Genomic DNA, 14740 nt, shown 5'->3' on the forward strand with positions numbered 1-14740 from the left:
CGCCATCACAGACACAAAGATTATAGAAGCAGATCAAGAGCCTCTCTCTCAAACTCAGACCAAAATCCGATCAAACAGTAAAACTAGGCAGTGCTGATCGAATATAAATCAAGATTATGTTCCTACACTGCCTATTTCTCGCCTAAAATATTTTAGAAACATATTTTAATGTCCTATTTAGCTGTAATCGCGCAAGTTTGTGAACAGGAAGTGTGTGCCATACAGTTTCAAGCATAGTAAAAACAGAGGCTGAAAAAACGGAGGTCAAACGGTATTGTTTAACTGTAATAGCCTACAAGAATGTTGCTGTGACAGCTGGACACCAGACGAATTTGCATCACATCACCTACCAGCTGGAGCATTTATTGGTCTGGTGTGGTGCAGTGCATTCTGGTTATAGGTTTTTTAGGGCTTGAGCAAAATCAAATGCCACAGCCACTTTTTCTCTGTTTTCTTTGATCATATAGGACCAATTTCACAAGTATTTGCATCTCTCTACTGCATAGACAGCTCAGTTTTATGAAAAGCCCATCTGCCCAGCAGTCAAATACGTCTTTAAACAAGAGAGTCTATAGTCATGATAACGACTCTGTCAGATTGTACAGAAGTGCTTTAAGAAATGCCAAAATGCTAACATGCTCACAATTGCATAGCTAGCATGCTGAAGTTTAGCAGGTATAATGCTCACAATCTTGGTTTAGCGTGTTAGCATGCCAACATTTGATAATCAGCATTAGCCTATTTGGTGCAAGCAATTGGTCATAAACTTAAGTGCTGAACACATTAAAATGTTGAGCTGATGATGGTGCCAGATAGAAATTCAAAGGACTATCAAAATTATTACAGTCCATGCTGTGAATAACACAAATGTCTGAAAGAAATTTCATGGCAATCCATCCAATCACCATCAACCAGACATCTCACTAAACCACGGATGTCAGCCTGCTGGTGGTGCTAGACAGTAGCTAAAGTCAGAAAGCTTCACCCTACGGGGACCATTAATACCTGTACCAAATTGAAATATTTCAGTCTGAACCAACGAGACAGACGTTACTAGCATGGCTAAAAATGTTATTTTTGGTTCACTTGCTTAACATTAATGATATTATCAGTAAGCAGTAACCCTGACTTCCAGTAAACTGTGCTGGGTCTAATGTTGCAGGCTATATGCTCCTAAAGCATGCACGCTGGGAAGTGACAACATGAAAAAACACAACTATTGCTTTAATAATCAAAGTGAATCACCTCAGAGAGAGGTGATGAATATGAGATGTGTAAGAGCGGGTCACGAACAGCCCTGCAGCTATTTGCAACTGACTTTATTCATAGGTTTTCTTTTCCTATTCTGTGCTTCTTTCCCATCAGAACAACCCAGCGAGGAAACGACGGGCTGGTTTCCCCCTCGTGTATTTCACTCTCCCCTCTATTAAAGCTCTCTACCCAATAAAAGTCGACGGCATTATGTCATGGCTCCGTCCTTTTCAGAGGGGTCCTTAGGGAGGAGCACTCCAGGCAAGTGTTTTTGTTTGTGAGGAAGTGGGAGAGAATTCATTCATCCTGACATTACCATTAGCTGACAGGTGGAGGATCAGATGGGACAACAGAGACCTGTATTGTGTGTTTACAGTTAGTGGTTTGAGATTGAAACAGGTTACTCAGCTCTTTTCACTTGAATTTTGTCAGTACTACCAACAGCAGCTTCCCTGGCTTGCTGAGACTTGCTATGGCATCACATGTTGAAGCAACACCATCCTAACTCCCCCCCCCGCCCCTCTGCAGCAGGAGCTCGAACACACTGTGCATTTTCAGAGCCCACACAAATCGCCTGTACAGACAAATACCTCATGCCTGTTATCTCATGTTATCTTGTATAACGCACTGTTTCTTGAAGTCACTGATCAGTTGGCCTTATGATGTTCGTACTAATCAGAACATCCTATTGAAAGTGCAATGGGGCCACAAAAAACATGATATGCATGATTTCATGCACAAATAATTCCAATCAGGACTTGTTGCTATCTAAATCTGGGACAACTATAGTGCACTTTGGAGGACCCCAAATGACTGGATACCAGCATATCTAGGTGTTAAGCATGCAAAGCTATTCTCTGTGGATTCTCTCATTTGTAATTTAGCACACAGATGAGTCTAACATTTATTAAACGCAACATAATTCTGCACTGATGTCAGATAACTGCAAGGTATTACTGCTTTTTTGACAACCAATAGGCCAATTCAATGACTACTACTACTTGAGACATTTAATTATTCATTATCAATCATCATTTAATTCTATAAACTGTCAAAAAGTGGTAAAAAATACCAAACAGTCCAAAACCACAGTATATTCTATTTACAATTATATAAAGTAGTAAATCAGCTGCTAACGGCAGAGTTTGGGCTTTCTTACTTTTTCATATATATTTCATTCATTTAGCCAAAGCTTTCAACCAAAGCAACTAACAATAAGTGCATTCAACCAAGTGGATACAACCCAAAAATTGCAAGACTGATGCATTCGTACATGCAATATCTAAAAAATGACCAATATGATTTGATTATCAAAATAGTTGCCAAATGATTTGCTTCGATCAACTAATTGATTAACTGATGAACAACTGTGGCTCTAAATTCTACTGTGATTCCCATCTTAAGCTTACATACATATAAAATGGAAACCACTTACAGTGATCACAGTTACAGTGTTCATTTTGGGTCTTTTCATACATGATAACCGCAGACTGTAAAGAATAATGTAGCTAACGTAGCAAAATGAACGCAGCTACTGTGATATAACCTATTAGTTTGTGGACTGCCATTTTGAAGCCTTGAGTTTGGCATTGCAACAGTGCTTAATTTGAGCTGGAACGTACTGGAACGCACCAGGATCTTTTCAGAAAAGGCCCTGGTGCGTTCCGGAACTAATTTGCATTGGTCTAGAACTTTTCACATCTAAAAACTACATACAGTATTGGCTGATGTCACTAGTGTTCCAGGGTGGCGTCCCGTAGTACTACGGTGCCTCACGTACCACTACTGTGGGATAAGTTCAAAGTCCAATCGCACGAGGGTGAGTGTCCATAACGGCGCGCGCTGGTCTATAACGACACGCGCTGGCCACGTGGCACTCAATATGCTGCTGTAGTGGTTTGTTTTCCAGACATGGTAGAACCGTGATACTTTCACTGGTATCGTACCGTGGGTCCCAATTTTGGTACCGTGACAACACTAGATGTCACAACCATTCCATTCGGAATTGCACAGTGAGGCGGCTCGGGTGCCGCTTAAAAAAGTGTTCCCCCACTTTTGGGAGTGGGGGAACACTGCTCTCTCAGAGGCCCAAAGTGTTCCCCTACTTCTAATTTTATAAATTAAGCACTGCATTGCAACCATCACCAACCATCATCGAGGAGCGAGGAGTGGATCTGGCATAAGCTGTAGTGATGCCATGCAGACCCCGCCCTTACATATGTGTAACTGTAAGTCTTAACAGGTGAGTTATATAAAAAAAATCATCAGTTGTTATGAATGCTGACATTAGCCAGAGACCAAAACTGCTTTCTGTAAAAGGCTGTAAAAATGTTTATTTCTGCTGTAAAGTTGGACATTTTAACATGTTTATGTGGATTGACTAAATTCTGGAGCCAGTCTCAAGTGGCAATTAGAGGAACTGCACTTTTTGGCATTTCTGTGTTGGCTTCATTTTTCAGCCTTGCAGGTTGCTGCTTCATTAGTCTTCAAAACAGTCTCCTCGTGACTTTTGACAAATTGCCAAAAACAAGCCAATGACATGCAGCGGTGCAACTTGGTGAATGACTATGGCCCAGACAAAACAGTGAAACTTGGTACTTTGTGAAGTTTACTCAAACAACGAGAAACAGTCATGGCCGCTGATGGAGACAGAAAAACGAATGAGCATGGGGAAAGCACCTGTGGTTGAAAATGTCCTTGTCAAGTCGATTGATAATGCCCTGTCACGTCATGCCCCCATAACTTTATAGTCATATGACAAATACACAGATGTCAATGACATGGTAATCTGCATGAGGAACAAAGAAAAGAAAAAACACTCAGCTATGATGAATATCTACTTATAGTCATGAGTTTGACCTGGACAGATGTGATCACTATAAGAGGCCTCCACCATATAGGCTGTCAAACAAGGTCCTTGTTTCATTATAGAGATTCTTCTATAAGCCTGCAGCAAATAAATCACTGTAGAGGATCACAGATCAACAGAGTTCCAAAATCATTCTTTCAACAGGTCTGGATTTTAATCCGATGACATTACCTAAATCTTCTGTTTGAGGAAACAAAGGGGGAGAAAAACAAAAGACACTGAGAGAACAGATGCCATGTTTCCATCATCACGTCTCACCTTAGCCACCTGGAAATAAACTAATCCTTCGCCACTCAGGTCATTTTACCATGGAGATATCTGTTAACGTACTGGCTGTACTGTATGAGGCACTTCCCTGTACTGAATTTTACACCAAATGTGACAGAAGTGATTTTCGCTTGCGCAACCACAGCCTCCAAAAAACACGACAGCCTGAATGTGAAAGCCAGCAGGCATTGGAGTGGAATTCAGTCCAGTAGCCCAAACTAAATACCCCGGCTCTGCTACAGCAATTCAAGAAAGGCATCTGGATGCAGCAATGCAGTTTTTCCCCCTTACTCTCATTCACTTCGACAGCCAATGACGTTCGCTCGCCTGGCTTGGAATCTGCGACCGCTGCCAGCAAGAGTTGTGAATGGGGAGGCAGGAACACACACACACACACATAATAAGCTCAGGGTCTACTGCACTGATGTTGCTCTCGTCAGAGCAGCTGGGTTCGGGTTACATTGAAACAAAGGAATTCACCCCCACACCCCTCATCTGCTAACACACATAAATCTACAGTGTACCCTGGTATTAAGCCTGCTCAGTCTATGTCACTATATGTCAGCTAACATTAAAAAGGCTGAAACAAACAGCCATGAATAACTTCGCAGGGCTTCTTTTTTGATCTGCTGTGACCCCCAGTTTCCTCAGCTGACACAGCTCATACAGACAGCGGAGCTTTTAAGATCAGCACAGCAGCACGTCCTGCTGCTCTGACATGGTTAACTGTACTGTAGCCGTCAGATGATACTCAGATGACCGTGCAGGAGATCGGGGTGTTTCATTTCACTGCATACTCATCATCCATAAAGCATCTTCCGCAGAGACCAGAGAGCAGCTCCACAGGAAGATGGAGCTCGGATGGCAGTAGCCCACTCAGTTTGTTATGTAACGATCAATTTGATTAAATAGCTTATGGGCTGCATCTAACTGATAGTGTATAATACCATTTGGCTTTATGTAAGAGAGCGGTCACTTAACGAGATGGTTCAATACGGTCAGAGCTGCTTCTTTTCAGCTACGGAAAAGCCATGAGTTACATTTTCCACTCTGTGATTAACATGAAACAGCATGTTGATCGTAAATCCTCTTTGATCCATAAGTTAATCTCCAATCTCTGGGTTCTCTAATCAATGAGGAGTGTTCACAAGGTCTTGGTGGCAAAACCAGGACCAGTACTGTCAGATCTGTCTGACACAGAGGAGCCACAGAGCGATGCAAGGTTGGCACAGGGCCTGTGTTGCAGCTCCTTGCCTGGGGATATCAATCGCTGTTTTATTTCTACGCTTCGCTGCCACTTACACTGTTTCACTGATTTGAGAGGTGTGAGGACGCTGGCACAAAACAAAGATTGCAGTGGAAACTGGGCCTTCCTGTTGTGCGTCCCTGCGAGCGTTTGGACAGAGGATGCATGCCTCTCGCTTCAGCTCCGGCTTGAGACGCACTCGCATAAACAAACAGGAATAAACACTTTATTTGCTCCATTCACATCCTCTCACTGGTGCTGGTATGTTACCCAAAGTGAGCCTCTGTGTATACTGTCCCCTGCCATACATATGAGTGAGAAGCTGGAGGGTTACCACCAGCAGCACACAGGGATCTCTTTGGCACCAGGCCCCTGTAAGATAAAACCTCTAATGAATCACACAGTATAAGGACACTCACAACAACCTGTGACACGTTTCAGAGTGCGCAGTGCAACGAATCTGAACTCAACTGTTGATCTACTCTCACACGCCTGCATTTGTAGGGCCATTGATCAAGCTGTGGAGAAAGTCGTGCTTCAGCTATTAACTCAAAGGACCGTCTCATCCCTTAATGCGAAACTGTAAAAGGCCCTTTCTCCCCCACACACAGTCAGGGACTGGATGAGCACCAATGGAGCAGCTGGGACAAGCGAGATCTGTCATGGGTCATTAGCTGCTCTTATTAATTCATGAAGCTTAATTCACCCGGCCCAGTCGTGCTCTGCCCCCATAAGACAAAACGTCCAGATTGACCCGCAGGCATCCTCTGTTAAGGGTTTTGACAGCATCTCAGCTTCCTGTTTTACTCCATCAATTCCCATGAAACTCTCCCTGCCCTCTCCGCAGACTAGCCTTTTTTTCCCTCCTAAGTATGTCATCATGTGAGATAAATGGAAGGAGCTGCCAGAGGCGCACAGTCCTCTCCTGCGTCACCCCGCAACTCCACAGAGACTGTTGCCACATGAAACCACGTGCAACCAAACTTGTGTGTGCACTTGCGAGAGTGGGTGAGTTACTTAGAATTTACAGCGTTTCCAGTGCAGTTAAAGGTTTCATTGTTTATTCTGAAGAGGCATGACATATACAGAGCTCTAAGGAAGTATGATGCCTTCTTTTTTTTAACCCACTTGTTCCCAAAACAGGTTCATGGACATCTAGAAGACTTCCAGGGAAACAATCATGGTGTTTGACTGCATGATGTTTACCTGCAGGCCTTCCTCCTGCCCTCAGCACGACCCTGGCTTTCTCCCTAAAAAAACAGAGCTGTTAATGAAACTTAATACCTTTATATTTCAACCTATAAAGTCAGGCTACATGTGGCCTTCTCAGACATTGGACCGTTTCTACACTGATAACCAGTCTCCCTCTGTGCAGGCCCCATACAAAGATTTCAACACCAGTCACGTCATCAGATCACCGTTCAAATGCCAGCCAGCCTACACTCATTTATTCTCTGTGTATAAAGAGTTATTCCCTGCTTCAGTGTGTGCCTCAGCATGTATAATGTTGCGAAAGAGCGCATTCATTTGCACAGACAGCGAAAGCGGATGTGGGAGGCAGATTTTTTTCCCCCAACATAGCCTATGTGGGAAAACGCATATGATCTGTCAGATTCAGTGAGGATAAAATGATCCATGAGATTGATTATAGGTTAGAATTGATCACCTTAGGAATGATTCCCAGTGAGATGTGTTCATGTTAAGTGTGTTATTGCATAAGTCTTTTTTTCTGTTGCATCTGTAGGGTTTACCTGCTGTACTGAGCCGTACAGTCCGCAAGCGACCTACCTACTGCCGTCATCATTACGATTATTCCCACCTTTTCTACATATTGAGCGCAAAATGTGACACAGCCAGGCCTATACTTACTGTTTGCACTTAGCTCCTTTTATGTGCCAACTTACCCTCTCTTGCTTTTAGCAGTACAGTGTTGGCTACTATGTTCTCCAGCTCCATCAAAAAAAAAAAAATCCTAAATGCAGAGGTTTTCGGTTCACAAGCGTCTGCAGCGAAAACAACGTCTTTCGGCTTGTACGCTGTGTGGGGTTTCTCTTCACTCCTCGTCGGTATCCGAGCAAATTTCACTCATATCAAAGTCGTAATGGATAAAACAGGATGTCATAGATTTGCTTGCAATGTAAGCTGGGCATGGTTCTTGTTGTGGGTTGGAAGTGCGGCGCTGCATTTCTACTCCAATCCCCCCAAAACCTTTCCATGCGTAATTTGGCTGCGGAATCTCTCCGATGCAGAAAGTATTCACGTTGGAGGCACCGATGTCTGCGAACCGTGTCCTTTACAGCGGATTCTTCACAGCGGTACGGCAGGACACTACCAGCTTTACATTACAACAGCAGGGGTTGGTTGAGCGCACCAGAGAGGACATCAGCGCGCCCCCCTCCTCTGTTGGTGCGTAATCAAAATGGGCTGGGCCTCTCTGTCACAGCTGCGTCAAGCGGCGGACGGAAACAACTTCACGGGAAGTGAAGCTAATTTGTCAACAAAATAAACTACTAATAGTTCTAGTTTTTCCTGACAATTACAGCCAGAAACGTAAGTTAAAGGATGCAAAAAATCCATACACATAAGCGTAAATGTTAAAATTCACAACTGTCCACACCTGTAAAGCAGCTATGGTCCACCTGCACAGGTGTTTCCACTTGTTACCTGATTGTACCTCCTCTCAGGCTGTGTGGATGTGTACAAACCTTTTACACTGACTCTCAACAAGTCAGCTTTATGGTGTGGTGACATCAGCACCCAGCATAGGTTCACCCAACCTGAGCAGAGGTCTAATCAGACAGATAACTGAGAACACCTGTGAGGACATCCTTTGTCTCAGTTTATGTCCGCCTAATACCCTGTGTCCTCATGAGGACATCAGATTGTAAGTTTCCTGCACTTTACACTTTATTCTGCTTATCTTAGACCTGTTGTCCTCGTTTGTGGACACGTTTTTGTGCCATCTAGTGGTAGTAAGTGCACAAACAAGATGGTGGCCATCTCTACCAAGTCAGTCTGCAGCTGATCGCAAGACAAAAGTGGACAAGGTCCAAAACCTGGTCACATTTTATGATTGACACTATGGTTTATTTATGATTAATACAATTTGTAGTTTGATATGACAACACATTTGACCAATTTAGCAACAGTAACAAGCTAAGTTGCTGTTAATTAGGAAGTGCTCATTTGAGGACATTTGGACTTTATTATTGTTGATACTGTTTAGTTTTTTATACTTATCAGATCCTACTAATCCCAAATAGCTAGGAGAAATTAAAAATACATACCAAAAAAGTTACGGTCTCAGGTTGATATTATTCCAGGACATGAATGCATGTCTGCTGAAACCTTGTTGTAAAGCTTTAGAAATGCTCATTCTCTTAAAATGCACATTGGCTCTATTGCAATTGAGAGTAAAATAAGTAACTAACTATAATAATAACTCATAACTATAATACTTCATTGAAGTCTGGGGGATAATATTTTACCTCATCTCAGTGGTATAACTCAGGTATGCATTGCTTAGGAGACATTGTAAATTACCCTGATTTAAGAAGCTTTCAGGATTTGAAGGAAACATACAAATTGTCACTGTCAACTCCTTTTTCTGTATCTACAATCATGTTCTGCTATACAGGCTGAAAATATCTTGAGTGACAACCAACTTGTTATTCATCCAGTAATGAATGCTATTAGGAAACTATCTGGATTTAGCTTTTTTTTAAATTTCTAATACATTTTAGAGCACACACAAACTCCAATTGGCACTATAGCAATTTGGAACAAGAACTGTGCTGAATCATCGATAGACTGGGCCAGAGTTTGGAAGAATATTTCCAGTTCCTCATTAAACATAAATCATAAATTAACAAGCCTGAATTTCATATTTCAAACTTATTTGACACCAGATGATGAATGATGAATATATCTACTTATCCAAACTGTACCCTGTGTGATTTGAAGCAATTGGGGATTTTCTTACATATCATGTGGAAGTGTCCATCAAATAAACGTTTCTGGGAACACATAACAAAACGTCTATGTGAAATTTTAGGTGTGAAGATTGACTGCTCTCCAGTGTGTACACTACTTAATGATAATTCATGGCTGAACTTTAATCACACTCAAAGGCAGCTATGGTTATCAGCATGCACTGCTGCTACAAAGATGTTGGTGGTTTGGTGGAAACCGCCACACTACTGAGCAGTGGAGATACTCTGTAACAGAGACTTTATCTTTGGATTTCTTTGTTGCTAGGATGAAGGGGGCAGGTTACATCATGCTTGAGGCTAGGAAGGAAGTACTCAACATAGCTAGAAAAATGGCATGAATTTGTGTTTGTATTTTGTCTTATTTCAGTGCACGTTTGAGAATCTTTATACATGTATAGTAGAATTAAGAGAAAGACCCATGCGGATGTTGAGGGTCAGGGTTGAGGAATGACCAAAAGGTGCAGGTGTGTATGTTGTGTTACTTCTTTGTGTCTGTTAATGCCATAACAGCAGAGCTGTATTATATGTGGTATGATGTTATGAAGAGGTCAGACAGTCAGTTTTTTTTTGTTATTATTATGCCCTGTTTTGTTAATTTAACCACCTGTCATTGCCCTGATAGCTACATGTGCTCTAATATTGACAACAATTATTTGTGAATGTATACCTGCAAGTTGTGTCGAAAATAAAATGATGTCAAATAAAAAAAGAAGGGTAAAATAACTGTAGTGGTGAATATAGAATGGGGAAAATGTAAAGACGCCCTCTGGTGGTGTAATTTCTACATGATGAACTACACAAGAGAAATGATAGGTTGTAATAAGGTTATGGATACGCTGCATTAGGCAGCATTTAGTGCCTCTTAAGATTGTCCTTGTTTACAGAAGACTTGTTGACACGTTGTTTGTTGAATGCCTCTTCATACTGCTGAGACTGACAGATGATACCACGACCCATGATTACAAACTAAATGGGTCCGAGTAGCAAAAGGCTTTTATTTCTACTACACTGTTTTGTCTGGGTCATATTCACTCAGGTCAGGAACGTCATGCCTTCCATGTTGGTGGCAACTGAGATTCCAAAAGTGTGTGTATGCAACTTAGTATAACAGCAATATAGTTAATATTGTAAATATGACAGCTGTACTTTAGAGGTGGGGCCTCATTAAGTAACCTGATGTGTTACTTCTGCATGAAAATGCAAATAAAATGAATTCAGGCTATGCAAGGAAGAATGACATCTTGAACATTGAAAGCAACTTGCTAGAAACTGTTGTGACAAAACTTAATCCCTGTGTAAGACCTGGACTAGCCAGTGGCATGGCTGAAAAAACACAGACCCATCTTTGTGTGGACCCTAACATGTTTAACCACTGTTCAGCTTTTGCCCTCCTCATTCATGTCACGTCTATATGTACAATGAGAGTCAAAGTCCATGTATGTGTGCACACACTTGGCCTATAAAGCTGATTGTGATATATGATCCTGTGACTCCTACTGGAGTGCATTTTATGAAGCTTTTATTTTGAAGGTTGCCCGGAACTCTTACTGTTGTAACTATACATAATTTGACATCTTTGTGTAAGTTCCCCCCCCCCCCCCCCGCGCATGCAGGCTGCTTTACAGTGTTCACAGTGTAAAAAAAAAAACTTAACATACATTGAATCTCGGCGGAAGGCAAAGTCACGTGGTACTATGATAACTCGTTTAAGAGTTCAGACATACCGCCACCCTGCCTGCTGCAGCACCCAGTGTACAGGGCGCACTGAGGCGGTCACAGGGTGCCTGTTTTATATCAACTCACTGTATCCGTCCAAACGACTGTCATTGACTGATTAAGTCAGATAGGATCGATTTCTCCGGACGCGCTCTTATCTTTATAAACAGGACACAGTCTGATGCACTGATGTGCCGCCTGCCTGCACTGAATAACTCAAATTAATTATGCCCTTTCCTCTTGGATAGGCGTAACACATGCACGAGCCTCACGTTTGATGTAACATTGCAGCGTTTGGTGGCATTTTGGCGCCATCACACTGGAGCAGAAGGGCAACTACCCCCAAATATTTCAGCCTTTAATGACCTAATAATGCATCATATAAAACAGAAAGACTGGGCAACGTGGTCAGAAGATGTGATGACACAAGCACGCCTTCCATAATGAAAAACTAAACTCTTTAATGGAGCATAGCATGTAGTTTTTTGTCAATAGCACAGTATCTCCAAATAAACAGGCTCAACATATCACTGACAAAATAGAAAGTGCTGCTGTTGTAAAATAATTGCTAAATTGCCAACAGAGTGATTTTACATAAACACATGATGATCTTTAGTTTTGCTTTGAGGATCTGCAGATCAGAGAGCAGATATCACATTTTTTCCTCCACATAATTCAAATGAAATCCATACAGTACACTGCAGTGTACAGGCCCAACACGATGCAGCCTTGTACCCATTAAAAAAAAACACACACTCATGCTCTCTCAAAACCAAATGCAACATAAAACTTATCAGTCCGATACAAACTGAGAAAGAGGCTCGTGGAATCAATGTTAGTATTCGTCTAAGTTGTCAGCTTTTGGGATGGAAAGGCCTCGGTCCTTCAGGGCCTGCATTTTGACTTTCTCCGTCTCCTGTTTGGCTTGCTGCTGCAACCGCTGCTCCTCCAGAATCTCTTCGATGGAGACCTGCTGCAGGACTGTGTCACAGGGTTTGTCCACATCCTGCAGAGATAGGGACGTTTTATCTGTCATGGGGCTTTCAGCAAACTAATCACACATTATGTATATCAGCAAACTGTTCACTCTTACCTCCCATGACAGCTTCAGATTAAAGCTTAGCACAAGAACCGCTCACATTCAGTATGTAAATATATTCCTGCTGATACTGAATTGCCACTGTTGGCCAAAAGTGATCATCCAATATCAACAGATACATCTGAAACGGCACCAGTATAACTTCTCAACCACAAACTCAGCCTCGGTGCAGACTCACCCCCCCCAACATCTCTTTTTTTTTCCAGCAATTAAAAACAGAAATAAATAAATAAATAATGAGTAATGAATGAATAATGAAATGAAACTGAAATAGCAACTCAGTATAATTATCAGGCTACCACAAACCTCACCGTCCATAAAAAGATGTTAACATCTCCCCGAGCACTGAGCTTGATAACAGTGTATTGATGTCTTGTGTCTGCTAAAAATGAAAACGTTTGGCGATTGCATCATCAAGCCCTAAGAGTCCCATCATTTCTATGTGTGTGTGTTCTTCTTTGACAACATGAACTGCTGTGGTCGACATAGTGTACATGCTCTGCAGCTGTAGCAGCTTCACTGCTGTCAAAATGCAGATTTGTGACTGAATGCATGAAGCATATTTATAGAGGAAGATACAGAGTCTGGGTTGTGGTGTGCGAAGGCTTAGAGGGTCCTATACTGTCACTGTAATGTGCTGCAATGTGTTTTAGGTGTCACTGCACATGTTAACACAAATTAGAGATACAAAAATCAAATATTATAGATGGTTTTAGTTACTTTAACTCTCATTTAATGTTCAGAATAAAAGCCTGTTTAAGTGGCTAAGCAGGAGTTACATTGTTCTGTAGGTTTCACACATCTTAGACTGTTTTATTTTGTTTGCACATGTAGAAGGCTGCGTAAAACACACCATCCTGTCTTCCATGTACCAACACAACTTCTGTATCCTTGATTACAGAACTAGCAGTGTCACACCAAATGAGAAGATTTATTGGAAAGCAGTCTAGCTGTTGTGTTTACTTAGTTTGTAGCCTAGTGACTTACTACCCAGAAAAATAAAAATATAGACATTAGCTTGGGTAAATAAGCTGGGTTCATACACATTATGTTCATCTGTTTACATACAGCCTGACAGTATTAAAAATAAGCATGTAGAATAAACAATAAAAATTTAGAAACAATAACATGTTACTTTACAAGTCCAGTGTGTAGGGTTTAGGGGCATCTATTGGCAAAAAAGATTAGAAAAACCCTGCTTTGGTTACCTTAACATGAGCTGTTTATGGACTGAATCAGAATGTTTTATTTGCAACAGCTTACGGGTAGAAAACCCTGCGTCATGTGCATAAAATGAAACCACTGAGCAAACACTGCCTCATTGGTTAGCTTTTAGCCACCTTCAGAAAAAAACAAAACAAAAAACCCTCTACACTTTATCTAGAATAATTTCACTGCTTTACCTTGCTGTCAGACAGCCCTTTTTTGACGGGAAGCTGAAGTCATTTTCTAAAAGCCATTCATTCAGTCATTTTACCTCACAGAACGAGGGAGTTGTTGGTCTACCACTACCTCCATCAGCTATTGTGTAAGGTAAAGCTGTGAAAATATTCCAAATATAGTGAACACTTAAACTGATATTGTTTTGTTTTTTTTTAGGTGGCTGAAATACGTTTTACTTTGGCCCCATCCACAGCTGCACATTATTTAGCTTCCGTGCTGGTAGATTTGGTTTATTTGGTTTATTAAAGACACTAGCAAAGCAACACAGTAGATTAAATACCGTAAGTACAAAAGAAAAGTCAGACAGGTCAAACCAAGGTGTTTAACTGTAGATCTTTAACCGTTACAGTTACAGCTAAAATTTTGACAGAAATAAACCAATTTGCCGATTTCAAATATCTCCGTAACTCAAAATAATTGCCAGTTTTCTACCTGGAAGGAACTGCTGCGGTTAGTTCACCGTCACTATGATTTGCTGTGAATTTCAATACTACCATACCATTTAGTATGCCAAAAGAAGATTTAGTATGTCCCAACACATAGTATGTCAAATGCAGTATGCCAAAAGTACCAGGATGTTGTACTACCTCTAGTGCGATTTTGCAGTATGCAAGCCAGCATGCTACCTCTAGTGCGATTTTGCAGTATGCAAGCCAGCATGCTTCTCGGCCTATTTTGACCCATAATCTATGGTAACTTACTCTGAACGGCTATCCTGCTCCGGAGCAGGGTAAGTTCAGGGTTGAATCTGATCCTATAAAAAGCACCACCCACTGGCCAATCAGCTGTTCGGAAAAAAATGACTCCGCTGACAGAAATGCAGCCCAGTCATGATGGGAAGTTTAATTAATTTGATT

The 14740-nt window shown here is 41.5% G+C and overlaps 2 protein-coding genes across 4 annotated transcripts in view; both read right to left on the reverse strand.

The window, feature by feature from the left end:
* The window catches only part of grk5l (G protein-coupled receptor kinase 5 like), a 33717-nt gene extending 25680 nt beyond the window's left edge, over positions 1–8037 (reverse strand). For both annotated transcript variants that reach the window (XM_050050826.1, XM_050050825.1), the window contains exon 1: positions 7538–8037. In XM_050050826.1, the coding sequence (XP_049906783.1) occupies positions 7538–7589 (52 nt within the window). In that variant the 5' untranslated portion in view covers positions 7590–8037. The remainder of the gene's footprint in view (positions 1–7537) is intronic.
* Positions 8038–11782: 3745 nt separating this feature from the next.
* lsm1 (LSM1, U6 small nuclear RNA associated) overlaps positions 11783–14740 on the reverse strand; it is a 6539-nt gene continuing 3581 nt past the window's right edge. For both annotated transcript variants that reach the window (XM_050052012.1, XM_050052011.1), the window contains exon 4: positions 11783–12347. In XM_050052012.1, coding sequence (XP_049907969.1) covers positions 12177–12347 — 171 coding nt within the window. In that variant the 3' untranslated portion in view covers positions 11783–12176. The remainder of the gene's footprint in view (positions 12348–14740) is intronic.

This window comes from Epinephelus moara, chromosome 8, assembly GCF_006386435.1.
Source record: "Epinephelus moara isolate mb chromosome 8, YSFRI_EMoa_1.0, whole genome shotgun sequence".
In the NCBI taxonomy this organism is placed as follows: Eukaryota; Metazoa; Chordata; class Actinopteri; order Perciformes; family Serranidae; genus Epinephelus; species Epinephelus moara.